We start from the raw sequence: 27,975 nt of genomic DNA on the forward strand, positions 1-27,975 counted from the left end.
TGGGATTCAGGTGACCATATATTCACAAGGCGGGTGGAAAGGAATCCCAACCTGAACATTATGACCAAACGGCCCGCTGCACAGAAAGGAATCCCAACCTGAGCACGACCTGCCGTGCGGATATGGTAAAGTGTCGGTCCAATGCACAACAACTGCACATTGTGATTCCATTTTCATTTAAAGGGGTATTTCACACAAAAAAACAATGCTGGTTTATTTTGCACACACATCCAAAAATTCTAAACAGTTTTGCACACATTCATTTAGTTTGACATTTAGTTATTGAGAGTAAATTAGTTTTAATATGGCCACTAGTGATGTCATCAGGGACATTGAATCCTTGTTGCATTATTTACCTTATATTACATTGAGCTATAATTAACACAACGCTGATGACATCACTGGTGGCCATATTCAAACTTATTTACTCCCAATAACTCAAACTAAATAAATTAATGTGTGCTAAACAGTTTTTGGTTTTGGGAAATTAGCATTGTTTTTTGGTGAATTTATTGGATTTGTGTTCGAGACAACAGGTTTAATACAGATGTATTACCATGACAATGCAGTAATTCACCAACACTAGCAGTGTAGTTGATAATAACTTTATTGAGTTAATAATTATCATCATTTATTATCATCATTTAGAAAGTGTAGGAGAAGCAAGATCATTGGCTAAAACACAGCTTGATTGTGCCTTAAGGAGAGGCGGACTTTGGCTTTAAAATAAAAAAGGCACTTGGCACAAATTAAGAGTACTTGACCGACACTGATCAGCAGTCAGTTCTGCGTTTGACACGACAACAGAAAACAAGTTAATATTTGGGTTTAACAGACTGATCAGTGACCAGTGTGTATAATCAACCTCTGAGATGCGGATACAAGGAAGGCACTTACAGACAGGTGGGATAAGGTACAGACTAGAGGCCTTGCACACAATGTTTGTGTCGTTCTCTTTCTTCCAGCATGGCCGCCTGTAACCATTGTTAACAACAACTTGTGGTAAAACACTGGGAAAGCACGGCATTCTACTGTGACTTGTTTACAAGATACAGTAACGACACACCAAATGATTATCTTTTTATTGATATATTTCTCACATATCAACGGTTGTTCTGCGCATAGCAACTGTCGTCTCTTCCATCGTCATGTACACAACAACGGTTGCCATGTTACGGGCAGTTGGAGAACTACAGACATCCCGTGGGGCGGGGCCTCGACTGGGGCCTTCTCATTGGATAAACAGCATGACACACAGGAAGTGCGTCTGTAGTCACAGATGCAAACACAGCAGGGGGGGGGGGATTTAAAACCCAACACCGCAGAAAGAAACACTTGGAATAAGAGTACAAAATTATATACGAATGACACCGATCGTTAGAACACCCTCCTGCGTCTTCTTAATTGATCATCTTTTGCAGATCTCAAGAGCCCGATTGCTTAATTCATTAGTAAACACCTTGGATCGCTCAACCGTCCTGAATTCAAGAAATGAGTTGTTGCCGTCTTTCCATCCCTAAGGCAACTGTTCCCATGCCAACCACAGATAAAGGGGATAGAAAAAAAAAAGGAGAATAAAGGGAATACAAAAAGAGTTTGGTCTTCAACCAATTGCATTAATTACCTTTAGGTTCTTGAGATTCAAAGTAACACAAACCATAACGTTACCATTTATATATAGTCACTGTGTGAATGGTGTGTGTGTGTGAGAATGGTGTGTGTGAGTGAGAATGGTGTGTGTGTGTGTGAGAATGGTGTGTGTGTGTGTGTGTGTCCACGTGAGCGAGAGAGTGTGAGACACCGGGTTGACGTCAGTCTGTCAAGTGGTCCTAAGTGCATCTTTCCAACGAGAGTGGAAAGTTTGAGACGTCAGTCTCGCACTGAATGCATCTTTATATCAAGCACATGTAAAATGGTGCGTTTATATAGAGAGCTTTTATCCAAAGCGCTTTACAATTTGTTCCTCACTTTTTTACACCTCACACACACCGACGGGCGGAGGCGACCACGCAAGGTGCCGGCCTGCTCATCGGGAGCAATTAGGGGTTAAGTGTCTTGCTCAAGGACACTTCGACGCGCTGCCCGGGAGGAGCGGGAATCGAACCGGGAACCTCCGGATTACCAGACGACTGCTCTACCTCCCGAGCCACTGTCGCCCCATGTCATGTGAAACACTATGCATGAGCCTGTGTATGTGTGTGTGTGTGTGTGTGCATGTGTGTGCATGTGTGTGCGCTCTTCGCCATCCTTTACCATAATAGACTAACTAGAAAAGCAGGCTATTGGCCGTCAGCCAAACACATGATTCTACCATATATGGGCGTCGCCAAATAGTGACTTTACACAGACAGACAGACGGAGAGAGAAACACATAATCAATGTAAATGTAATCAAGCAAACATCTTGCACAAAATTTTACCCGAGAAAAAGTGTAGACTAATATCAGTAATTACATAATGCATGCAAGCCGGCTGCTCAGGCTGGCGGTCTGGGACCCGTGTCACTGGCCTCTCGCACAGACGGGGAGACGAGCTCAGACATGACGTCAGGTGGAGAGGAGCGGGAAGAGTGCAGTTGTGGTAAATACAAACACATCAGCCGTCCCCTCCTCCCACCCACACCCACCCACTCACTCCACACTCACCAACTCACTCCACACTCACCAACTCACTCACTCACAACACACTCACACACGCTCTCTGGACTCACAACACACACACACACACGCTCTCAGGACTCACAACACACACACACACACACACACACACACAGATGGACTCACAACACACACACACACAGATGGACTCACAACACACACACACAGATGGACTCACAACACTCACACACACAGATGGACTCACAACACTCACACACACAGATGGACTCACAACACACACACACAGATGGACTCACAACACTCACACACACAGATGGACTCACAACACACACTCACACACACAGATGGACTCACAACACTCACACACACAGATGGACTCACAACACTCACACACACAGATGGACTCACAACACACACACACAGATGGACTCACAACACACACACAGATGGACTCACAACACTCACACACACACACAGATGGACTTTTATTCTGAACGTAACTCATACGGAATATTCTATGATTTTGGGCCGAGGAAGATTATGGAGATGGTGGGTGATGAAGAAAAAGGGGGGGGGGGGTCAGTCGGACCAATCGTCGTCATCGAACTCGGAGGAGTCGTCCTCACTGTCGCTGCACTCCACTGCGATGCGGCGCGACAAGATGGCCGCCACGTCGTTGCCGGAGTCGTCCCTCTTCTCCTGCTCTCGCTGCTCCTCTACCTTACGCAGGTTGAAGCCTGGGGGGGGGGGGGGGGAGAGAGAGGGGAGAGAGAGGGGGGAGAGGGGGATAGAGAGAGAGAGGGGGAGGGAGAGCGAGAGAGGGGGGGGAGGGAGAGGGGAGAGAGAGGGGGGGAGAGGGGGAGAGAGAGGGGGGGAGAGAGAGAGAGGGGGGAGAGAGAGGAGAGAGGGGGGGGGAGAGAGAGAGAGGGGAGAGAGAGAGGGGGGGAAGAGAGAGCAGGGAGGGAGAGAGAGAGAGCGAGGGGGGAGAGAGAGAGACAGAGAGAGAGACAGAGAAAGAGGGGGGAGAGAGACAGGGGGGACGAGACAGAGAGAGAGAGACAGAGAGAGGGGGGGAGAGAGAGACAGGGGGGAAGAGACAGAGAGAGAGAGCGAGAGGGAGAGAGGGGGGAGGGTGGGGGGAGAGAGAGAGACAGAGAGAGGCGTTAGTGGAGTTACATAGTCATTTATGAACGATCGCACTGGTGGTAACATGTGCACACACACTCACCAAATAAAAATGAACAAATAAAAAGAAACCAATCTTCTTACAGTCTTTTACTATTAGGTACTTTGTCTATACTACTAAGTAGCTACTATGTTACTATACCTATACTACTATACTAATATATATATACAACTATGTTACTATACCTATACTACTATACTAATATATATATACAACTATGTTACTATACCTATTCTACTATACTAATATATATATATACAACTATGTTACTATACCTATACTACTATGTAACTATACCTATACTACTACCTACTATACTAATATGTGTATACTACTATGTAACTATACCTATACTACTACCTACTATACTAATATGTCTATACTACTATGTAACTATACCTATACTACTACATACTATGCTAATATGTTTATACTACTATGTACTAATACTATGTTACTATACCTATATTACCTATACTACTACCAGGTGAACTCTGAACCCGGTGTGTACTCACAATATGTCTATACTACTATGTACTATGTTACTACTAATGTCTATACTACTATGTACTATGTTACTACTAATGTCTATACTACTATGCTACATAAGAAAGCTATTAAAAAGGTTATTACACTTCTGTCTATATATTTCTCACATTTGAATATTTCTCTTTTGTTTTTGCACATAGCAACCGTGGTCTCTTCCAACATGGAGGACGTATGAACAGTGCCTCACCTTGTCTGATGGCCTGCAGCAGGTCAGTCTATAGGGGTCGTGCTCACCTTGTCTGATGGCCTGCAGCAGGTCAGTCTATAGGGGTCGTGCTCACCTTGTCTGATGGCCTGCAGCAGGTCAGTCTATAGGGGTCGTGCTCACCTTGTCTGATGGCCTGCAGCAGGTCAGTCTATAGGGGTCGTGCTCACCTTGTCTGATGGCCTGCAGCAGGTCAGTCTATAGGGGTCGTGCTCACCTTGTCTGATGGCCTGCAGCAGGTCAGTCTTGGGGTCGTGCTCACCTTGTCTGATGGCCTGCAGCAGGTCAGTCTTGGGGTCGTGCTCACCTTGTCTGATGGCCTGCAGCAGGTCAGTCTTGGGGTCGTGCTCACCTTGTCTGATGGCCTGCAGCAGGTCAGTCTATAGGGGTCGTGCTCACCTTGTCTGATGGCCTGCAGCAGGTCAGTCTATAGGGGTCGTGCTCACCTTGTCTGATGGCCTGCAGCAGGTCAGTCTATAGGGGTCGTGCTCACCTTGTCTGATGGCCTGCAGCAGGTCAGTCTATAGGGGTCGTGCTCACCTTGTCTGATGGCCTGCAGCAGGTCAGTCTATAGGGGTCGTGCTCACCTTGTCTGATGGCCTGCAGCAGGTCAGTCTATAGGGGTCGTGCTCACCTTGTCTGATGGCCTGCAGCAGGTCAGTCTATAGGGGTCGTGCTCACCTTGTCTGATGGCCTGCAGCAGGTCAGTCTATAGGGGTCGTGCTCACCTTGTCTGATGGCCTGCAGCAGGTCAGTCTATAGCAGTGCATGTGAGCGGATCGGAGCGTGAGCGGCGCGGGGCGCGGAGCGGCCGGTTTTGACGTGAGCGAGGAGTGGGTTTTAAAATGAGTCGGCGCGACGTCCGGAGCGAGAGTTCTCCTCCGCTCCAATCCACTCCAGGCCGCTCACAGTGGTTTAACACTGTTGATGTAATATATACATGCAGTACAATGTCAAAGCAACAGATGGCGATGTACAAACATGAAGGCCATTTTCAACCAATGAGAAGGGTTCAGGCTTCGTCACTGTAGAGACGCCCACCATAGATATCTATGACGCCCACACTCACTCTCCTGTTAGAAAAGGTATCGACGCCATTGTTGTTGACGTTAGCTTACATGCTAACGTTAATGGCAGCGACCATAGCATTGTGGCTCGGCTAGCCTATCATCGCTTAATAGAACTAGTGAATGGATAAACAACGTTATTTAACATTGCAGAATGGCTACAATTACAATGCGGCTCAATACAAACAATTGTTAAGGGGCCCAGGGGGTGTAGACTGTTGTAGTTTGAGCTCATTTACACCATGCTCCAAAAAAGAAAAAGAAAAACTGCCGAGCGATCTGGCGCGGGGAGCGCTCGATTCAAGGTGAGTGGGGAGCGAGCGGAGAGCGACTTGGGGGCGGGGTCAACATGAGCGATTAGCGGAGCGGACCAAGCTTTAAAGAGCGAAGAGCGGATTTCTCGGCCGCGCCGATCCGCTCACGTGGTCTGGTCTATAGGGGTCGTGCTCACCTTGTCTGATGGCCTGCAGCAGGTCAGTCTATAGGGGTCGTGCTCACCTTGTCTGATGGCCTGCAGCAGGTCAGTCTTGGGGTCGTGCTCAGGCTCTGGCTGCACTTTGGGCACAGAGCTGGGAGCCGAGGAGGGGGGAGGGGGAGCCGGCGGGCCGGAGGCAGAGGGAGGAGGGCCGGGGGGAGGCGGCGGGGGAGGGGGAGGCGGAGGGCCGCCACCCTGGGGCGGGGCGGGGGGAGGCGGAGGACAGATGGACGTCATGGACGGCGGAGGAGGCGGTGCGGGGGGAGAGGGATAGGCACCTGGGGAGGAGGAGAGGGGAGGCGGGGAGGGGGGAGAGTCGTAGCCGGGGGGCGGCGGGGGGGCTCCGAAGCCAGAGGAGGGCGGAGGGGGAGGAGGGGCGGGGGGAGGGGCAGGGGGAGGGGCGGGAGGAGGAGCGACGTTAGGGCGGGGGCCGGCCACGAGGGAGGTCATGGGAGGGGCGGGAGGGGGGTGGGAGGGACTTAGCACGCTGACGCGCTTCTGGGTCGGTGCTCCGTACTGTCCGTCAGCATACCTGCCAATGAGAATACAGAAGTGAGACAGAGCGACATGTAACAACCTAACTATAGGGAGGTGGAGTCTGACGTCACTTTAGTTTCCAGCGCGGTCCACCTGTATAGGGATTTATCATTGGGAACATTTATTATCGGCTATTGTAATAATTCTGCCTCATGAACATTCAAGTTTCAAGTTTCTTTAATAGTTGTCATACAGAAGTACAGAATACTTTTATACAAAATGCTTCTTACTGTTACGCTCCAGAGACTGTGCAAGACAAGATAAGTATGAAATAAAATAACATAGTATAGCATGTAAATTAGAAGTAAAAAAAAATGAGGTCACAGTATAGACATATGTACAATGTTCGATGCAGAATAGACGTAACTGAGTTACCATATAATATACAATACTGTGCAGTGTACTAATACAATACTATATAGTGCAAGGCAGAAATGGGATGAGGTGCAATTTAGGTACAATTTACAGTGGGTGTACGAGTTGTAGTGCAAATCCTTTATCAATAAATATAAAGTGTGTTTGTGTGGTTTAAGTGAGTGTGTGCGTGTGGGTGTGTGTGCTGTGTGCATTTGATGGTTGTTGCATAGTGTTTATTGTTCGTTTATCAGCCTGATGGCCTGGGGATAGAAGCTTCTTCTGAGTCTTTCTGTGCTCGCCTTAAGACTCCGGTATCGCTTGCCTGACCGCAGCAGTTCAAAGAGGCAGTTGTTCGGGTGGCTCGAGTCCTTAATAATTCTCTTAGCCTTCCCCCTGCACCGCTTGTTGTAAATGTTCTGGAGGGTGGGAAGCCCCCCTCCAATTGTGCGTTCGGCTGAACGTGTCACTCTTTGTAGTCTGCTACGGTCTTGTGCAGTGCTATTCCCAAACCAGGAGGTGATGTTGCCAGTCAGGATGCTCTCTATTGTACATGAGTAGAAGTTCCTAAGGATCTTCTGACTGACTTGGAACTTCCTTAGGCGCCTGAGGAAGTAGAGGCGTTGTCGTGCCTTCTTCACAACACTGTCAATGTGTGTGGTCCATGTCAAGTCCTCGGATATGTGGGCTCCGAGGTACTTGAAACTGTTCACTCTCTCAACCGGTGCCCCGTTGATGCTGAGGGGGCTGTAGTCCTTGACCCCCGACCTCCTGAAGTCCACAATCATCTCTTTTGTTTTGCCGACGTTCAGGGAGAGGCAGTTCTCCTGACACCACTGTGACAGATTCTCTACCTCTTCCAGGTAGGCCCTCTCGTCGTTGGCAGAGATCAGGCCCACCACTACTGTGTCATCAGCAAATTTGATGATTGTGTTGTTGTTCCGCTGTGCCACGCAGTCATGTGTGTACAGGGAGTAGAGGAGGGGACTCAGAACACAGCCCTGGGGGGCCCCTATGTTGAGCGTGATGGATGAGGAGGTGCAGTTGCCTGCTCTTACCACCTGGGGTCTGCCCGTCAGGAAGTCCAGGACCCACTGGCAGAGGTCATAGTTCAAGCCCAGGTCCCTGAGCTTGGCTATGAGTTTGGAGGGGACTATGGTATTGAATGCTGAGCTGTATTCGATGAACAGCATTCTCACATAGTTCCCCTGCCTCTTGTCCAGGTGTGATGCTGCTGTGTGCAGCACATGGGCTATGGCGTCCTCCGTGGACCTGTTGGGGCGATATGCAAATTGCAGGGGGTCCAGGTTGATGGGGAGGGAGGAACAGATGTAGCCCTTCACTAGCTTCTCAAAGCACTTCATGGCTATGGAGGTGAGGGCTACAGGGCGGTAGTCGTTCAGGCAAGCGGGCGTAGATTTTTTGGGTACAGGGATGATGGTGGACTTCTTCAGACAGGTGGGGATGACAGCCTGTTCCAAGGACAGGTTGAAGATGTCAGTGAATACCGGGGCCAGTTGGTCGGCACAGACTTTTAGGACGCGGCCGGGGATGCCGTCCGGTCCTGCTGCCTTCCTGATATTCACTTTTTTAAAGATCCGTCTCACCTCATGCTCTGTTACCCTGAATACTGAGTCTCCATCAGCAGACCCCCCCCCCCCCCATTGCCGTGGTTTGTAGGCTGGTGTTGTTATTCACAGCCTCAAACCTTGCATAGAAGGAATTGAGATCATTTGCTAAGGAGATGTCACTGTTCAGTTTGAGGGGGGTGCCTTTGTAATCCGTCATTGTTCTGAGGCCCTGCCACATGCCTCTAGAGTCAGCCTGTTCAAACTGAAGTTCAACTTTATCCCTGTAACGCCGTTTTGCCTCTATTACTGCTCTCCTGACGTTGTATCTTGCCGTCTTGTGTTCTTCCATGTTGCCTGTCACCTGTCATTGGCATGCTTTCCATTTTTGCACAAAATGAGTTCCCTTCCATCACTAACATTATTGTTTAAGCATTTTTGGTTGAAATAAAATGTGTTATATGGTTGGTTTAATTTGTCCTTAAAAAAAGAACTACACTTACCAGTAGAACGCCTGTCGTTCAGTGCCGTCGCCTAATACACGTCACGGCCATTGACAGTTGCGCTGATACCGAGCTAACTAGTTATCAGTGAAATCTAAAATACCTAACGTTAGTTAACATTATCTGATCAGATTATTTTTCCAGCCTGGGGTTAAAGGAAAACTCCAACATTTTGGGAAATTAGCTTATTTAACATCTTCCCTGGAGTTTTCCGCTGCTATAAACGTCGCACTTTTATTTTGAAAACCCCAGAAAGGAAGTCATTATATTTGCTTTACCATCCTGTTCTGTGTTAGCTCCGGTTAGCTCCGAGCGTCCAGTAGTTAGTAGTATATTATCAATACCAGCCATTGGATTACTGTTTTCTAAATTGGGGAGGCTTTTAATCGTCAAGGTAAGAGGATTTTAAGTCATGGTATCCATAAACTTCAGTGGCGAATTCTCAGGGCCTTCAAGGTATTCAGAGAAGGCCCTGTGAGCCTCAGAAGAAAGAAAATATGAATTTTAAAAATTACTTTTTTTATTTTTATTTTTTTATTTTTTTTAATCAAATGTATTAAAATAGTTTGTGTTGCTAATCTGTTAAAACCGCACAGTTTCACTCGCCATAGTTGTTTTCGACCCATTCACTGCGCATTAGAGCGTTTTTGTACAGGAGAAAATAACAGCCAATCGGAGATTTCTTTTCACAAGTCTCTAGGCAGACTTTCCTCCATCGGGTATTCTAGCTCGACCTGCCCAATAAACCTTAACAGGAGCCCAGGTGTGGAGTGACAGTTTGATCAGCCAATCACATTTGGAGCTGTAGTCAATGGGCGTAGTCTTTTAGATGCCAAGGTATTCTAGAGTCTGGCTGCGTCGGCCAATCAGAGCGCAAAACGGCAAACGCGGACTACCTTAGTATCAAGCAAGACAACACGAGACAAACTGAAACATGGCAGCAGCAAATGATACCGTCGATGTTGTTGCGGATTTATTAACAGTTACCTTTTCAAGAAGAACATTCAATGAAAAGATGGACATTGTCAAAAAAGGCCGCCCAACCCCAGAAGGATGAAGCATGAAGCAGCTATATAAACTGACGTGTTTAGTTGTAACTATCCCTGTCACCACCTCAACCGTGGAAAGGACATTTTCTGCCCTCAAGCGCATTAAAACATATGCGAGGAATACAACCGGACAAGCCCGACTCTCTGCATTATCCTCCATGTCAATTGAAAAAGAAATGCTCCTGGATCTGAAAAGGACTGATCAGCTGTATGACCGGGTCATTGAAAAGTTCACCCAAACGGACAGGAGGATGGATTTCGTCTTCAGGTGAACCACGTCAAAATGGTGAGTGAAACAAATTAATTTATATTGATTATATTGATCTGCCGCTGCGCATTTTATTTCCACACAAATATATGTCTGTCTTGAAATATTGGCTGGGCTGCTGTGCGTTTCATTTGGTAATTCTTGACTTGATCTTTCTTTGCATACCGTAACTTCCCTCTAAGCACAATTTGAATTGTATTAAAATAGTTACATTTGTTTCATTGTTGAGTCACCATGCATGTCTAATAATGACAACTCGCTGGGAGGCGGAGATCGGCATTGGTTTCAGCGATCACGCAACGTGAACCACACGATAATGTTGCCGTCTCTCTCTGCTTTCTCAATTCTTCGCTTGATATAATTAATACAAATGTCCAATATAACGGAATTCGTTAGCTCATACAAATGTGATTATAACAGACTGCTGTTTAGTGTCGGGCCGACTGCCCACAGAACGGTCTATTTTATTTCAAGTCAGCAGCAGCAGCACGGAGTATCGAGGGACTTATTTTATTTGGAATATAATAATAATAATAATATATAATATTATGAAGGCCCGGTTAACTCCGGTACGCTTCGCCACTGATAAACTTCAATCGGTTTGGATCCTTTGAAGGAATGAGAATATCAACAAACCTGTAGGGAACGTCAGGCTACTGTCCTGCCTCACTTCCAGTGATGAAGCTAAGCTATGCTAACGGAGCGACTGTTCCCAAAGCTAAATGCACGCACAGAGACAAAAAAGGTATGTATCTTCTTGTCTAACTCCAGGGAAGATGTTAAATAAGCTAATTTCCCAAAATGTTGGAGTTTTCCTTTAATGTAAATAGTTAATATAAATGTAAATAGCGTGTTGCATCAAGCTAACAGTAACGTTAACTATACCCATAGCTAACGTTACCTAGCTAAACGTACTAGACGTTAACAATGTCTACTGCCGTGTCCATAAGTTCCCTGGCAGCATACTTTGTTGGCGAGGACAAAAGTATACAAAGAGGAGAGAACCATTTTAAACCCAACTATATTCTGAATATTGCATAAATATTTGTAACGTTAGTCAAGTTTGCAATTCATGTCTAGCTAAAGCACTAGTGTTGGGTGAAACAGACACTAGCCACAGATTCAGGGTCAGTTATTTTCCAACAAATTTTTGTACAAATTGTTAAGGTTATGGAATGTAAGGGAAATCTGATCCTAGGTCTGCGACTAAAGCCAGGAGTCTAACGCTGTTCTGTATCGTATGGCTCTCGCTCGGCGTCACTCTCTGCACTGTCCTCGCACACGTGCACGCGCACTGAATAAAGACCACAATGTACCTTTAATCCCAATATTTGTCTGACCACACCCCTATCAGCTTACCCATATAAGCAGGGGTGGGGCCACCCACTCGCCTCCTTCTCGCTTTCACCACAAGGAAGTGCCTCGGTAGATCCCCACTTGAAGTGATGTGATGGTAGGAGAAGAGTTGGAAAACAAGGATACGTTGACATCATATCTTTATTTTCTCTCACTATTTTCGAGAAAATACGGCGATATTGTCTTCGTACTGGAGTGTCTGGAAGATGATGATCATTCTAAAAATCCTCCACCGGTTTTCGTATTGGGAGTTCGCGCCGTTACATGCCTTTCCAACTGCAGTCCTTGCTGTGTGCTGGTTTGCGGTAAAGACACAGCTGGGCTGTAGGACGCGCCGCTGTTGTGAGAAGCGGTGGGTTCCAGGTTTGGTGAGTTATGTTTTTGCTGGCAAGCTCCACTTGTCTGTTAGTGCTATGGGGGCTAGTTGACAATGTTTATGAAAACCGGCCCCAGACTAGGGTCCTTTGTTCAGCCTCTTAGGCGACAGAAGACCTTGGTCTGAAGCCCATTATAGTTTAACTAGTGGGCCACGACCATTAACACTGGTGATCCCTGTGTTTTCTGGACGAGTGGATGTTTTCTCTGTCACCGTGAGCCCCATCTTTCATATCCAAATGAGAGTATTCCTCACGAGGAAATATGGGCATAGATGTTCGGTAGCGGAAGATCTGTGTTCAAGTCAGCTACAGGCCGTTTGGGTATTGTGCTGGCTCCGTCGGGTGTTGGTAAAATCACCGTTGTAAAACTGTGTTAACATCTTGTTTCTCTTTTCTCTTAAAAAGTGAGGAGGGTTTCAGAACGGCGGCCTGTCTGAGTGAGTGTTATATCATTGTGTACAAGTTCAGGTGATAGCTGTTTAGCTTACGTACTAGTGGTGGCCTACTGTTAGCCAGTCAGCTGTTAGCTGCGGCGCTAGCCTGCTGTGATCACTAGGTGGCCTACCTGGCTAGGCTAGGAAACGTTAGCTTGCTGCTATCGGCCGAGGCCCAGCGCGGGGTGGCTCCGGCCCCTCGCGCGCCGCCGCGGTTCCCAACTCCCCTCTCCCTCACGGGGAGAGGCGGGGGGGATTCGAAGCTCCCCTCTGGTTGCGTGCGCCGTTCGCTCGGCGTCTCGCGGGCAGGGGCGGTAGCGACCGACGGTTAGAGCGGCCGTTAGCTTAATGCTACTCTGTTGAACATGCTTTGATTATAACATGTTTTAAACACTCTTGACTACGACGTCATCTTTGACAGAGGATGTTCGTCGAACCTGCCCTGGGCCAGGACGGCAAGGACTGCGTCAACAAGAGGGACCGTAGCGACGGGATGGAGCGGCGACGCTGCCCAGATCGACAACACAGGACGGCTGTGTTTACTACGGTGCCTTGAGACTGCACTTCGCTTGATCTACGCTCCGGGTAGGCAAGGTTTGGCCAGACCTTGTACACTTCTTCTGGCTTTCCCTTCTAAATGTTTTGTAAATAACGATGTTTTCCAAAAACGAGTGTTGCTGCACTACATTTAGGATACGACGCGAGTTATGTGTGAATTGTCTTGTCACTGGTATTTAGCTTCTCCATGCAAATCGGGTTGTTGTTACAGATGTGAAAATGATCTGGTTTGTTGTGTTGAGAAACATCATGTGTGTTTATATGTACCGTGTACTCACAACTAAGGGGGTTAACTAACCTATAAAGCTATGCTTAGTGACAAATGAGTAAAGAATGATTCTTTTCTCAGCCTGTAATGACAATGAACAGTGTGTTCACATATTTACAGGTTTTCCTGTTTTAACTGGCCGTATTAAGGGTAAAGTAGGAGGATTGTGTTTCCCCCCGGTTCCCTGGGGACTTCTTCATCCTCCTCTCAGACATGTTGTTGCACTACATTGTGTCACTGTGTGGTAGGGATACGATGTAACCCTTAGCTTGATTGCTGAGGTTGTGCTAAAACTGCTGGAGAAACTTTATTTTCCTAAAAGAAAAGATTGTTTGGTCGCTTTCGTGTGTTTTTAGCAAGGCCTGTGGCCAATACTAATCGAGAATTATGTATTCTCTCATTATGAAAAACGGCGTTCCTCTGTAGAGTGTTTTTGCCATTTTTTGTAGGTGATGATGGGTTGTGTGTGTCATGTGACCTACAACTGGGTTGGACTGGCCACAGAAGCACATGTGTAAGTTTGGTACTCTTGGAGAGCCCTCTCTATTCTGTGTTTTTTCCTTAGTAAATATCAGATAGCAGGTTAGCTCATGCGCTGTGTGAAGCTGTCAGACGCTTCATAGAGCTGACTATGACTGTGTCACTTTTTTTTGTCATTACATCGTATCATGGGTGTGGGGTCGTAAAGGGGTGAACTGGTAACTTTTCCTTCCCCTTTTTTCTGTTGGTCAGGGGTAAACCCACCTGTCCTTCAAGGTTCCTGTCACGTTGCGGTTCGGCACGTTACAGGGTGAGGGGGGAGGGGGGGGGGGGGATATTGGGCGTGTGCACCGCAGAAATTCCCCCGCCATAGAGTACGTCACCGTTGGTAGGATTTCCGTGTGCTGTTCAGGTCCATGTGATGGATCTGTTTCGGGGGGTGGTCAGGGCTCCTCCTCACCAAGCTCCTATTCGGGCCTTCTGTGAGTTGGGACTCCTTCCGTGAGGAGGGAGCCTCCTCCTCAGATTGTCAAGGTGAGTGGACCCTCTAGAAGGAGTCCTACTCTATTGTGTATGTATTCGATTCAATTCGATTATTGAGTGTGTATGGGTTCAGTGCCTCCTCCCCGGAGAGCCCTAAAACCAATTTTTTACATGGCTCAAGGTGCAATATATATTCTTTTCAATCTGTACAGCTCGCGTGGGAAGTCTCTCTGGGGATTCCCGTCTCCTTCCTATGGGAGGGTGGTGGGATGTAAAAATGTGAAATTTTTTTACCCCCGGCTGTGTAGACTGCGATACATACTGTTGGTGCTTCCTTCTTTTCTACTAAAAAGAGTTGGAGTTAGGAAGTATCACACCCCTCTTGTCGTTCCCCTGGGCGCCTTGGGGATTCAATGACAGGTCTAAATAGCCTGTTCATTGATGTGGGTGTGTCCCGACGCACGTATAGTGCTAGCTCGGGGTGTTCTGTAAACAGGCGACTGACTGGCACGCCTTGGTTGCTTGAGGTTAAAACGGCGTTTTTATAAAGCAACTGGGATGGAGGTTTTTCCTCTTCCGACGACCAAATCCAACGACCTGGTTTGGTTATCGACGGATTCTCGTTCATATCTGGGGGATGATGACGGAATGGATCTGAACATATGTAGAGGGGTCTCACGCCCTGGGGGTGGGCCACCGGGCGCGGTTCGCCCGAACGTCTGGGTGACGCCTTCTTTTCATGTTTAAGATCAACACGCATATCTGCCCCTTCTCCTGGAGTAGGCATGTCGGCGTGGTTAGGGCACGGGACTGGTTCTGGTCACGCTGGTCCGGATCAGTTGAACCCGTTGTCCGCCAGGGATGCAGATCTGCTGTTCTGGTACCCTGAGGGACTTGGGCTTTTTTCAGGGGGAAAAATGCCAGGTCGGTCCGGGTGTCACAGGGTTAAGCGCTATGGAGACCCTGGTTGGGTAAATCTTTCACTCAGCACTGTCGTAATGGCTTACGGCCATGCCGACCTGTACACGCTCGATCTCGTCAGATCTCGGCCGCTACACAGGTTGGTCCTGGTTAGTACTTGGTTGGGAGACCGCCTGGGAATACCAAGTACGGTGTGCTTGGGGCTGGTTCTCCATTCTTTTTCGCTCCTCTCTCACGCATGGCGAAGAGGGGCCTGTTGGGGTGGTCTTTGACCTCCTCTGGTGACCCTGTGCTTCCCGTATCACCGGGCCCGGTCCGAAGTCATGTTTTGTCGACCCGTAGGCCTGGGTTAACCCTTTTCTGAAAACTGAAACACTTGTACTGCGGTATAGCCGGTGTATACCCGCAGGTGTGTTTGAGTTTTTTTCTTGAGGGGTTATAGGAACAACCACCGCATTGGGTAACACCAAGGTGGTTGATTCCCTGGTGTGTTGGAGCAGTGTCAACTCCCGGGTTCACCGGTTGAGGGTGCCCCTGCACGTTCATGACGTCTGCCAATCGTGTCAGCCTTCTCTGCCTCAACCCCTCTGGGTGGGGGCTTTTTAAATGGAGGCTTGGTCATGCAACAACGCCAGCTTACGCCCCTTCCGCCGGGGCGGCTGTGTTCAGCTGTCCCCTCTGGCGCCTGTCTCGTCCGCAGTCTCCAGGCTAGGGTTAACAGCCTGTTGCCTGGTTTTTCCCCGGTGCGCTGCCTGCTTCCGTTGGTTAACCTTTTTTGTGTGCTTACGGCCATGCTGACTGCCTGTTCTGCAGGGTCAGTGTGCCAGGCGGTGTACTATTGGGGGGACAGGGCCCGCTCGGCTGAGGAGCCTTTGTCCAAATACGCTGGCGATGTGGGGGGCGGGGTCACTAAGTGCCCACCTGGTGGGGTCTTGATGCTGGCATCATGGACTTCTCCGGGCCCCCGTTCCAGGGGGTCCAGTCCCTTTGGTGGGTCTGGGTCTTCCTTCGCGCTCCGCTGCTACGGCCTTGCCACGGGGTTGGGTTTGCCCTTGACCCCGTGATTCTGGGGGCAGTAACGAGGTTGTTCCCTCCGTTCGTTCCCGGGTGGCATGCGGGTTGTGCGTGTGTGTAGTCGTGGGGTCAAGCCACGGTCTGCTCACCCTGTGCGTTGAGTTGCTTGAGTGCCTCTTCGCACGGTCGGGTCCGTCGCCCTCCCGTGAAGCCCCCAATAGGGGGGGTGCCCTCCATTAGGGGGGGTCGGGGGGGCTCGGCCCTCCCTGTTCTGATGGTTGTGGGGGGCTTTCAGCGGGGTGTATTTGTCGGCCGATGGCTCTCGCTCAGCCTCCCTTGTGCAGAGAGTGACGCCGAGCGAGAGCCATACGATACAGAACGTTAGGTTATGACTATAACCAAGTTCTGTTAGTATGGTGACGCTCGGCGTCCGACGCCGCTGCAGCCCTTGATCTCGCCTTGTGGTGAAAGCTTGGGAAGGAGGCGAGTGGGTGGCCCCACCCCTGCTTATATGGGTAAGCTGATAGGGGTGTGGTCAGACAAATATTGGGATTAAAGGTACATTGTGGTCTTTATTCAGTGCGCATGCACGTGTGCGAGGACAGTGCAGAGAGTGACGCCGAGCGTCACCATACTAACAGAACTTGGTTATAGTCATAACCTAACGTTAGTCAGCAGCGCCAAAGTGAAGTGTAGTTCCTCAGTGAACGAAAATGTAAACAGTTATTTTGCTACTTTTACGATTAACACTATGATCGCCGTGGACGAGTTTACACGTCATTCCTAGCCATGCTCATTCTGCCGAAGACGCCGTAACTCGTCTTTGATGTCAATATTTCAGAAATCTGTCATCGAAATCATATTTCCTTTCCGGAGCCATGAGACACACTGCAAAGCTCCACTCAACTCTCTAGCGGTTCAAGAGCGCCATCTGGTGGCCGATCGCCAACCGGAAATTAACCTTTGAACCGGTAGTGCTCATCCATATGTGGTCCGGGCACTCGCTATCGTTAGAGAGACTCCGTATTGACACAGTGAACATCGATCGGTGCAAATAACTCGAAAAAACAACATGATTTGGACGTATATACTATTATACAACCTGGAAATGGATCTGGCATTTCTCCATCCCATAATAGAAAAAATTCTGTTCCACGCTCATCTGCCAGCGGCGCGAGGAAGCCACGGTAAGATTCAGCGTTATATTCTAACGTGTTCCATGTAAACTGCTATGATGAACATATGACCCACTCTGGATGAATCATCTAACGCTGCCCACGGAATTATAACCGATCCCCCGCACATCCGGTCATCATCAGATGATGCGTAGAAACTTCTAGAACCACGTCCAGTTGAAATTTTTTATCTCGCTGGTCCGGGTGTCACAGGGTTAAGCGCTATGGAGACCCTGGTTGGGTAAATCTTTTACTCAGCACTGTCGTAATGGCTTACGGCCATGCCGACCTGTACACGCTCGATCTCGTCAGATCTCGGCCGCTACACAGGTTGGTCCTGGTTAGTACTTGGTTGGGAGACCGCCTGGGAATACCAAGTACGGTGTGCTTGGGGCTGGTTCTCCATTCTTTTTCGCTCCTCTCTCACGCATGGCGAAGAGGGGCCTGTTGGGGTGGTCTTTGACCTCCTCTGGTGACCCTGTGCTTCCCGTATCACCGGGCCCGGTCCGAAGTCATGTTTTGTCGACCCGTAGGCCTGGGTTAACCCTTTTCTGAAAACTGAAACACTTGTACTGCGGTATAGCCGGTGTATACCCGCAGGTGTGTTTGAGTTTTTTTCTTGAGGGGTTATAGGAACAACCACCGCATTGGGTAACACCAAGGTGGTTGATTCCCTGGTGTGTTGGAGCAGTGTCAACTCCCGGGTTCACCGGTTGAGGGTGCCCCTGCACGTTCATGACGTCTGCCAATCGTGTCAGCCTTCTCTGCCTCAACCCCTCTGGGTGGGGGCTTTTTAAATGGAGGCTTGGTCATGCAACAACGCCAGCTTACGCCCCTTCCGCCGGGGCGGCTGTGTTCAGCTGTCCCCTCTGGCGCCTGTCTCGTCCGCAGTCTCCAGGCTAGGGTTAACAGCCTGTTGCCTGGTTTTTCCCCGGTGCGCTGCCTGCTTCCGTTGGTTAACCTTTTTTGTGTGCTTACGGCCATGCTGACTGCCTGTTCTGCAGGGTCAGTGTGCCAGGCGGTGTACTATTGGGGGGACAGGGCCCGCTCGGCTGAGGAGCCTTTGTCCAAATACGCTGGCGATGTGGGGGGCGGGGTCACTAAGTGCCCACCTGGTGGGGTCTTGATGCTGGCATCATGGACTTCTCCGGGCCCCCGTTCCAGGGGGTCCAGTCCCTTTGGTGGGTCTGGGTCTTCCTTCGCGCTCCGCTGCTACGGCCTTGCCACGGGGTTGGGTTTGCCCTTGACCCCGTGATTCTGGGGGCAGTAACGAGGTTGTTCCCTCCGTTCGTTCCCGGGTGGCATGCGGGTTGTGCGTGTGTGTAGTCGTGGGGTCAAGTCACGGTCTGCTCACCCTGTGCGTTGAGTTGCTTGAGTGCCTCTTCGCACGGTCGGGTCCGTCGCCCTCCCGTGAAGCCCCCAATAGGGGGGGTGCCCTCCATTAGGGGGGGTCGGGGGGGCTCGGCCCTCCCTGTTCTGATGGTTGTGGGGGGCTTTCAGCGGGGTGTATTTGTCGGCCGATGGCTCTCGCTCAGCCTCCCTTGTGCAGAGAGTGACGCCGAGCGAGAGCCATACGATACAGAACGTTAGGTTATGACTATAACCAAGTTCTGTTAGTATGGTGACGCTTGGCGTCCGACGCCGCTGCAGCCCTTGATCTCGCCTTGTGGTGAAAGCTTGGGAAGGAGGCGAGTGGGTGGCCCCACCCCTGCTTATATGGGTAAGCTGATAGGGGTGTGGTCAGACAAATATTGGGATTAAAGGTACATTGTGGTCTTTATTCAGTGCGCATGCACGTGTGCGAGGACAGTGCAGAGAGTGACGCCGAGCGTCACCATACTAACAGAACTTGGTTATAGTCATAACCTAACGTTAGTCAGCAGCGCCAAAGTGAAGTGTAGTTCCTCAGTGAACGAAAATGTAAACAGTTATTTTGCTACTTTTACGATTAACACTATGATCGCCGTGGACGAGTTTACACGTCATTCCTAGCCATGCTCATTCTGCCGAAGACGCCGTAACTCGTCTTTGATGTCAATATTTCAGAAATCTGTCATCGAAATCATATTTCCTTTCCGGAGCCCTGAGACACACTGCAAAGCTCCACTCAACTCTCTAGCGGTTCAAGAGCGCCATCTGGTGGCCGATCGCCAACCGGAAATTAACCTTTGAACCGGTAGTGCTCATCCATATGTGGTCCGGGCACTCGCTATCGTTAGAGAGACTCCGTATTGACACAGTGAACATCGATCGGTGCAAATAACTCGAAAAAACAACATGATTTGGACGTATATACTATTATACAACCTGGAAATGGATCTGGCATTTCTCCATCCCATAATAGAAAAAATTCTGTTCCACGCTCATCTGCCAGCGGCGCGAGGAAGCCACGGTAAGATTCAGCGTTATATTCTTTTTTTTTTTTGATCCACTTTTTCTCCCATTTTTCTATATTTTCTCCCATCCCAATTTCGTATCATCCAATTCAACCCTCCCCTGTCACAAACGCTGTTTCTTGCCTCCCACAAGCCGGCTGCAATGTGGACTAAGTCATACATAGCACAAGTCCCCTCCGGTACTTGAGGTAACAGCAGTCGCATCTTTTCACCTGCGCAGCTCGATCTCTCAGTGTCGAGGAGTAACGCGTGGGAGGCTCACGCTGCCCCCGACACTTCCTGATTCTACTGCGCAGGCGCACCAACCGACTTGTAGGAGTCGCTTGTTCACAACGTTCGATCCCCACCCTTCAGTTTTCCCTCCCCGTAATACGGCCAATGTGTATTACTGCGGACGACCAGCCAAACTGAAAAACAATGTGGAGAGCTGGATTCGAACACGCGAATCCTAGCGTCTCCACACTGGTGGCGAGTGCCTTAGACCACTACACCACCTAGCCGCCCGATTCAGCGTTATATTCTAACGTGTTCCATGTAAACTGCTATGATGAACATATGACCCACTCTGGATGAATCATCTAACGCTGCCCACGGAATTATGAACATATGACCCACTCTGGATGAATCATCTAACGCTGCCCACGGAATTATAACCGATCCCCCGCACATCCGGTCATCATCAGATGATGCGTAGAAACTTCTAGAACCACGTCCAGTTGAAATTTTTTATCTCGCACAGATTCCTACCAAACTGTATTTGATCATCAATATAATGCATTTAGGGCTATAAATCACGTTCTGAAGAAAGCTGCAGAAAACGATAAAAACATACTTATACTTTAGACCATATTTTAGTATGAATATGTGAATGAAAAAGTTTAACGTTGCTACACCCTGAACAATACATATAGGACATTGAATGGGCCATAATAATGGCAATTTAGCAATAGAATTTAAAAAGTTATAGCCCTGCAAAGAAGGGAAACTTCTCCATAGACAAATAGAGCTGGCGAGGGATGGTAAATTATGAATTTAACCCATGGCGATTAAAGTGTTAATTGCGAATTGTTTCATGTTGAGCTTTAGATTGTGGATGAATACACACAGAAAGGTACACCATGCCAATGTTCATGCTTTATTTGTTTTAAACGAGACAATTTAGAAATGTGTCCATTGGAAATACATTGCAATTTCAAGCGAGGTGGACCGCGCGGGAAACAACAATGACGTAACCACTACTACACCTCCCTATGGAGCTCCACACTGGAGTTTTCACTACAGCCATTAGGGCCGGACGATTAATCCAGATTTAATTGAAATGATATTATTATAGTTTCAGCTCTCGTTGAAAGGGAGGAGGGCGCCACGGCGCATTCCTCCAGTTATTTCAAAACGTCTTTGGTAACTTGTAGAACAGGGGTCGGGAACCTATGGCTCGCGAGCCATATATGGCTCTTCTGGTGACAGCATATGGCTCCCAGAATTTTTTGAGTAAAAAAAAAATAATAAACGTTTTTTTTGTTTTTTTTTAATACTTGTGATATTTCTTAATAATACTGTGTCATTTTAAAGTAAACAGAAATTAGTTTTGAAGATACAGCTAATAGTATCTGTAGCTGAAGATATAGCGAGCAGAGCTGGCGAGGGAACACAAGTGGACATAAATTAAAAATCTTCAACCTGAAGACTGATTCTTAAAACTTGGAACGAGCTTCCTGTGACATACCACACAATGCAGCGTGAGTATTGCCGTATTGACCATGTTTGGCTCTACATATGCATATGGGCAGTCATTCTCGCATATGAGGAACATTAAGACCAACCTACGCTCACGTTTAACTGATGGAAGCCTCAACGCCTGCATGAAGCTCAACCTCAGCACGTATGAACCAGATTACAAGGCCATCAGCAAAACCATGCAGCACCAGAAGTCGCATTAAAAGTAAGACATATTTAATTTATTATACGTTAAAAATACTATATGGCTCTCAATGAAATATATTTAGAAATATTTGGCTTTTATGGCTCTCCCTGTCAAAAAGGTTCCTGACCCCTGTTGTAGAAGATGACAGAAAGGTAAAGCAAATTCAGTTGTCGTCATATTATGTTCTCAAATCAACGAGTAATCGTGTTTAATAATTGCGATTTCAAAAAAAAATTATCGTGATTATGATCTATGCCATAATTGAGCAGCCCCAACGGTCATAGCTTCCGGTGAACATTAACATTAGCAACAACAGCTTTAGGGTGCAACAGTGAAATCCAGGGCACCCACGGTTCAAAACGGTGTGTACGATACCAAGAGTCACGGGTAACATGGCAAAGGAACTACATTTTCTAAATTCTAAATAGTTTTGAAAATGTACAAAAATATTAGATTTCTCCAATGTTTTTTTTTATATCATATCTCATATGCCGGTGAACTCTGACCCCCCGGTGTGTACACTCACGTCATGTCCGGCGGAGGAGGAGGCAGGAACTCGTCGGCAGAGAGCGGGGGGGAGCCCGCCTCAAAGGCGTAGGAGCCGGTGCTCTGGTCCAGGTAGTCGGAGAAGCCCTCCCCGGAGCCCATGCTGCCGTTCAGACCGTCGTCTCCCCTGGAACACATGTCGGGTCTCGTCAGTATCAGCTGCTCTCGTCACCGTTAACGTGCACTCCCTTTATTCCCCCCAGAACCTCCAAGCGCGGAATTGGCCCCCAAAATGGGAAATATCACCTTAAGTTTTGCAGTAACTTCACAGGATTTCAACTCCCCGTTCAGTTCATTTTAAAAATAAACACACAAACATTTGGGGAAATACACTTATTTAACATCCTCCCCAGAGTCAGACAAGAACATTGATATCAATTTCATCTCTGTGCATGGGTTTTGGGAGTTGTTGGAAGTTGTCATTGCCTCTTCTGCTCCTTACTCAGGGTGCCCCCACAGACATTGCAAAATGAAATTCAAGGACTTTTCCAGGCACTATTTTTCATTTTAAAAGGGCATTTCACAATTCACTTTTAACACTTTCTTTGCCACGCTTATGTACATCCTTATACCATCCTCTGCCAGCTCTATTTGTCTATGGAGAAGTTCCCCTTCTTTGCAGGGCTATAACTTTTTAAATTGTATTGCTAAATTGACATTACGATGGCCCATTCAATGTCAATGATCTATCGTTCAGGATGTAGGAACGTTATAATTTTTCATTCATACTAAAATACGGTCTAATGTATAAATATGTTTTTATCGTTTTCTGCAGCATTCTGCAGAACGTGATTTATAGCCCTAAATGCATTATATTGATGATCAAATACAGTTTGATAGCGATCGGCGCCAGATAGACGTGCTTCTAGAAGTTACTACTTATCATCTGATGTTGACCGGATGGGGGGGGGGGGGGTCGTTTATAATTCCGTGGCCAACGTTAGATGATTCATGTAGTGTAGGTGATATGATCATTAGAGCAGTTTGTATCGAACACGGTAAAAATAAACGCTGAAACTTACCCGAGTCTCCTTGGGCCGTTGGGCGATGAGCAAAAATATTCCTATTATGGGATGTTGAAATATGCGATCCATCTCCAGGTTGTATAATAGTATATACGTCCAAATCATGTTGTTTATCGAGTTATTGGTAACGGATCGCTATCCATTGTGTCGAGCTCGAGTCCCGGGACCTATAGCGAGTGATCGGACCGAATTTGGATGAGCACCAGTTTCCGTTTCCGGTTTCCGGTTTGGGCGATCCGCCGATCGGCCACCAGATGGCGCTCTTGAACCGTTGGAGAGTTGAGAGGGGATCAACAGTAGATCTCAAGTCTCCGCGGGAGAAATATGATTGCGATCACAGATTTTTGAAATATTGATCTCAATGACGTGTTACGGCGTCATTGGCAGAATTAGCATGGCGGGGAATGACGAGTTAAGGCGTCCTTGGCGATTAAAGTGTTAAATGCGTTTTTTTATTTTTTATTTTTTTTTTAAATATAGAAAAAATATTTCTGATCCAATATGTATGGCTTAAAACCAATTTCCGACAATTAGTTACACTTTAAATAATTTTTTATTATCTTTTTTCCCCCTCCTTTTTCCGAATTTTCTCCCATCCCACTGTTTTAGTCATTATGCCAATTCCCAACCCCCTTCCTGGTTGTTGCGCACTCCCCCCTACTGTTGGTCCGGGAGGCCGGAGACTGTCACATGTATCAGTAATATTGGCGGTCTTTCTTCCGACTACTCGAGTGACTGACGTCACACATACAGCTGCCCCGGCCTCGCTCGGACAGGTGACAGGCAGCGCAACTCGCGAGACTCGAGTGAGCTGCTCGGCAGCCTCGGCTGGAGATGCATCCAGCTGCAGGACCACAGCACCGACACTCTCAGGACCGCGACACTTTGCGGACCCACACTCTCCAGACCCTCGCTCCCATTGGCTGATTTGGGTCACGTGGCCGTCCCACTCCAATTCAGCCATTGGGTGGGACGGTCACGTAAACCAAATCAGCCAATGGGAGCGAGGGTCTGGAGAGTGTGGGTCCGCAAAGTGTCGCGGTCCTAAGTGTGTCGGTGCTGTGGTCCTGCAGCTGGATACTATTGCTCGGCTGTGCAATGCATTGGTTTGTGACGTCGCCCAATTTTTTTATTTTAAATATAAGAGGGTATTGGAACCAGGCATTAAATTAACAACATTTAAAACATTTTTTAAATAATAATCTTTGAAAGATAAAAAATACAAAATAAAAAATAAAAAGATTTTTTTTTATCTTTGAATTGCGGGACATTGTTTTGTTGTAGCGGGACGCGGGACAAACGTCCCAATATCGGGACTTGGTGGGCACCCTAGCCGGCAGCCAGCCTGGCAGCGCAGATTCTCACCGGGAGAGTGTAACGTGTGGAAGGTCACACTACCTCCCTCCAGATTCTACTCTCGCTGTGCAGGCGCCCCGACCGAACTGTAGGGGTCGCTGTCCACAACGCCCAGGACCCACCCATCAGCTTTCCCACCCCTAACACTGCCAATTGTGTTAGTATGAACGACCAGCCAAGCTGATAGCAACGCAGAGAGCTGGATTCGAACCCAGCGTATCCAGCGTTGATGGCGAGCGCCTTGCCCACTACACCACCTAGCCACCCTTCAATGACTTTTTAAGCACCTTGTTAAAAAATTTGCTGTTTTCAAGGAATTCCAGGCCTTGACTTTTTTTGGTAAAGAAATCAAGCACTTTAAGTACTTCAAGGACCTTGTGTGAACCCTGCTTACTGCTCCCAGTCCGTGTGCTCAGCTGGACTAACATGCACCTCTCTCCAGGGCTACCGACTCACAAAGAGATGAATCTGATAGAAATCTTCTCGTCTGATCCAGGGGAAGTTGGCAGATTATTGTATTTCCCCAAATGTTAAGAGTGTTCCTTTAATGGGGATGGAAATCTCCACAATTTAAACAGGATTCAAATTAAAATTATTATTTAAAAAGGGGTATGCTAACATCGTGGGAAATGTGCTCAACATCTTCTCCAGAGTCAGACAAGAAGATAAGATACCAATTTCCTCTTTGTGCGTTCAGTAGAAAGCTATCGGGCTGCAAGCTAGCCTAGCTTAGCACAAATCAATGGAAGAGGATACGGACCAGCTAGTCGAGCTGTTGGCTAAAAACAACTCTCCTGGAGTTTTAAGCTAGGCTAGTGGTCTGTATCCACTTCCATTCATTTGTGCTAAGCTAGGCTAGCTTGCAGCCAGATACTGTAGCCTTCTACTGAACGCACAGGTATCAATCTTCTCGTCTGACTCTGGAAAAGACATTTCCCATAATGTTAGATGTGTTAATGTGATTAAGTGGGAAATCACCAGTTCTTTGTAGGTAAACGGTTGCTGACTCAACGTCAGCAAGACAAAGGAGCTGGTGGTGGACTATCGGAGAGGTAGGATCTTCTCCCATAATCCTCGGAGGGGAGGAGGTAGAGATGGTAGACAAGTTCCTTGGAGTTCACCTAAACAAAAAACTGGACTGGTCGGACAACACTGAGGCCCTCTACAGGAAGGGACAGTGTAGGCTGTTCGTCCTGAGGAGACTCGGGTCATTCGACGTGTGCAACCGACTGCTGCTGTCTTTCTACCAGTCGGTTGTAGCCAGCGTCCTCTTTTTTGCTGTGGTGTGCTGGGGGGGGCAACATCAACTCGAGGGACTCCAGCAAGCTGAACAAGCTGGTTGAGAAGGCTAGCTCAGTAGTGGGCGGTGAGCTGGATAACCTAGAGGTGGTGGCTGAGAGGAGGATGAGGAAAAAGCTAGAAGCTATCCTGGATAACCCCTCTCACCCCCTCTATGAGGAGCTAGCCAGAATGAAGAGCACGTTCAGCCTAAGACTCACCCCCCCCGACACACCACAAACCGCCTGGGACGGTCCTTTATACCGGTAGCCATCAGGCTCTAAAACAAACGGTTCTGCTGCCAGAGCGATCATCACTGTCACAACTCGGGACTTGAGAACTAGAGACTCACATCACCGTACCGACTATCTTGTTTCTTTGCACTAGAGACTCATATCACTGGACTCTCACCACTGGACTATCTTGTGTTTGTACTTTTTATACTACTATATTGTATTTGTATCTATACCTTAAGTGTATCTATAGTGTATATAGATACTGGACTGTATAGGACTGTGAAGCTATGCATCCCCCACCCTGTATCCCCCCCCCCCCCCGCCCCATGCTGCTTTGACACCCGAATTTCCCCAAGGGGATCAATGAAGGATTATTTTATCTTACATGCCGTCGTTCTTCGGAACCACAAACTCTTCCCCCATTTTCCGGCGCTCCCATTCTTCCTTCCGGGTTTTGATCTTCCTGGGATTCAGGGTCCGTGGGTTCAGGTTGTCCTTTTTCTCCCGCTGCTCGGGGAGGGAGGGGGGGGGGGGGGGGGGGGGGGGGGGAGAAGATTTGAGTGCTTTCCTTTAACTCATTCAGCGCCCCAGCTATTATCCTCATCCTGTAGTCAATGGGCCACGCAAAAAAATTGGCATTTTCACTGTGTGTCATGATGTTCGCAGAGCTATATCTATATTCTATATTATAGCTATGAAGACAATACTATGGCTCATTTGACAGTCACTATCTCTCATCCAACATGTAAAAAAAGAGTAAACAATTTTTCATGTATACGTTTGCGTGTTATCCCGTGGTGAATATTGTATAGCTTCAGAGTGATCCGGGCTAATTCCTGGAAGCTGGGTTATGGAGCGCTATGTGAATTTTGCTGAAGGCATTCGCCTGGACACGTTACTACTTCCAAATCAATCATTTTTTGATGCTCTGATCGTCAGCAATGGCATACGTTTTGAATACTACATATTAGGGGTGGACGGTATAAACGGTATACGGTATAAACGGTATGAATTTGCTCTACGGTATGGATTTTGACTATACCTTGTAACCGGTAGAGCAGCTCTAAAATAGCAATGACGTCCTGTAACCACAGCGCGACTATTTCACTCGCATTTGCCCCTAAAAATAGATAGAATTAGTCATAGATAATAGATATGTGCAAACTGGAAAAAGTTATTTAGGAGGCTTCGCGCAGTGGGCGTGTCAACACGCAATTGTCATTTCATAATAAACCCATATCACCGCGGCGCACAGCAAGTTTCAATTTCAGTTCCTGGCATTTTTAACCAGTGGAGAAAGGTAAGAGATTTCCCTATCGTTTTTCTTATATGAATTATTCTACGTTAATAAAACATACCTGGTGATCAACTACAGTTTGCTGTGAACATTATGATATGTGTGTAGTGTTCTGATAACGACGGCTGGGCAGCGGGGCTGGATGCTGGATTTTGCGAGAAGCATATGCAGCTGCAGAGCCGCAGAATCCACCATAACCCACCCATCTGTACCGGCACAGTGCAGTACTCCAATTCAGCCATTGGCAATTCAGCCGTTGGGTGGGGGGCGCTGTTGAGCGGGCCTGTGACCGGACCTGAAAGCGTCCCTACTCTGCGGCTCTGCAGTTGCATACTATTGGGATTCGTTGGGACAGCACGGAGTCTCGACTCTGGACTTATTTTATTTGGAATATAATGACTGTATACGCAAAAGTAGCCTAGTTTTAAGTTAAAATATTATAAATCTACATGCCTTGAGGATGTCATTATTTA

General features: G+C 47.8%; 1 protein-coding gene across 1 annotated transcript in view; it reads right to left on the minus strand.

The window, feature by feature from the left end:
* Positions 1 to 589: 589 nt before the first annotated feature.
* Positions 590 to 27,975, minus strand: part of wasf2 (WASP family member 2) — a 51,390-nt gene continuing 24,004 nt past the window's right edge. The window contains exons 6-9 of the mRNA XM_084339129.1: positions 26,591 to 26,712; positions 22,291 to 22,437; positions 6,123 to 6,631; positions 590 to 3,354 (exon numbers count right to left, since the gene is read on the minus strand). Of these exons, the coding sequence (XP_084195255.1) occupies positions 3,197 to 3,354; positions 6,123 to 6,631; positions 22,291 to 22,437; positions 26,591 to 26,712 (936 nt within the window). The 3' untranslated portion in view covers positions 590 to 3,196. The remainder of the gene's footprint in view (positions 3,355 to 6,122; positions 6,632 to 22,290; positions 22,438 to 26,590; positions 26,713 to 27,975) is intronic.

The sequence above is a fragment of the Notolepis coatsorum genome (genome assembly GCF_963971535.1).
Source record: "Notolepis coatsorum genome assembly, contig: SCAFFOLD_1257, whole genome shotgun sequence".
Classification (NCBI taxonomy): Eukaryota; Metazoa; Chordata; class Actinopteri; order Aulopiformes; family Paralepididae; genus Notolepis; species Notolepis coatsorum.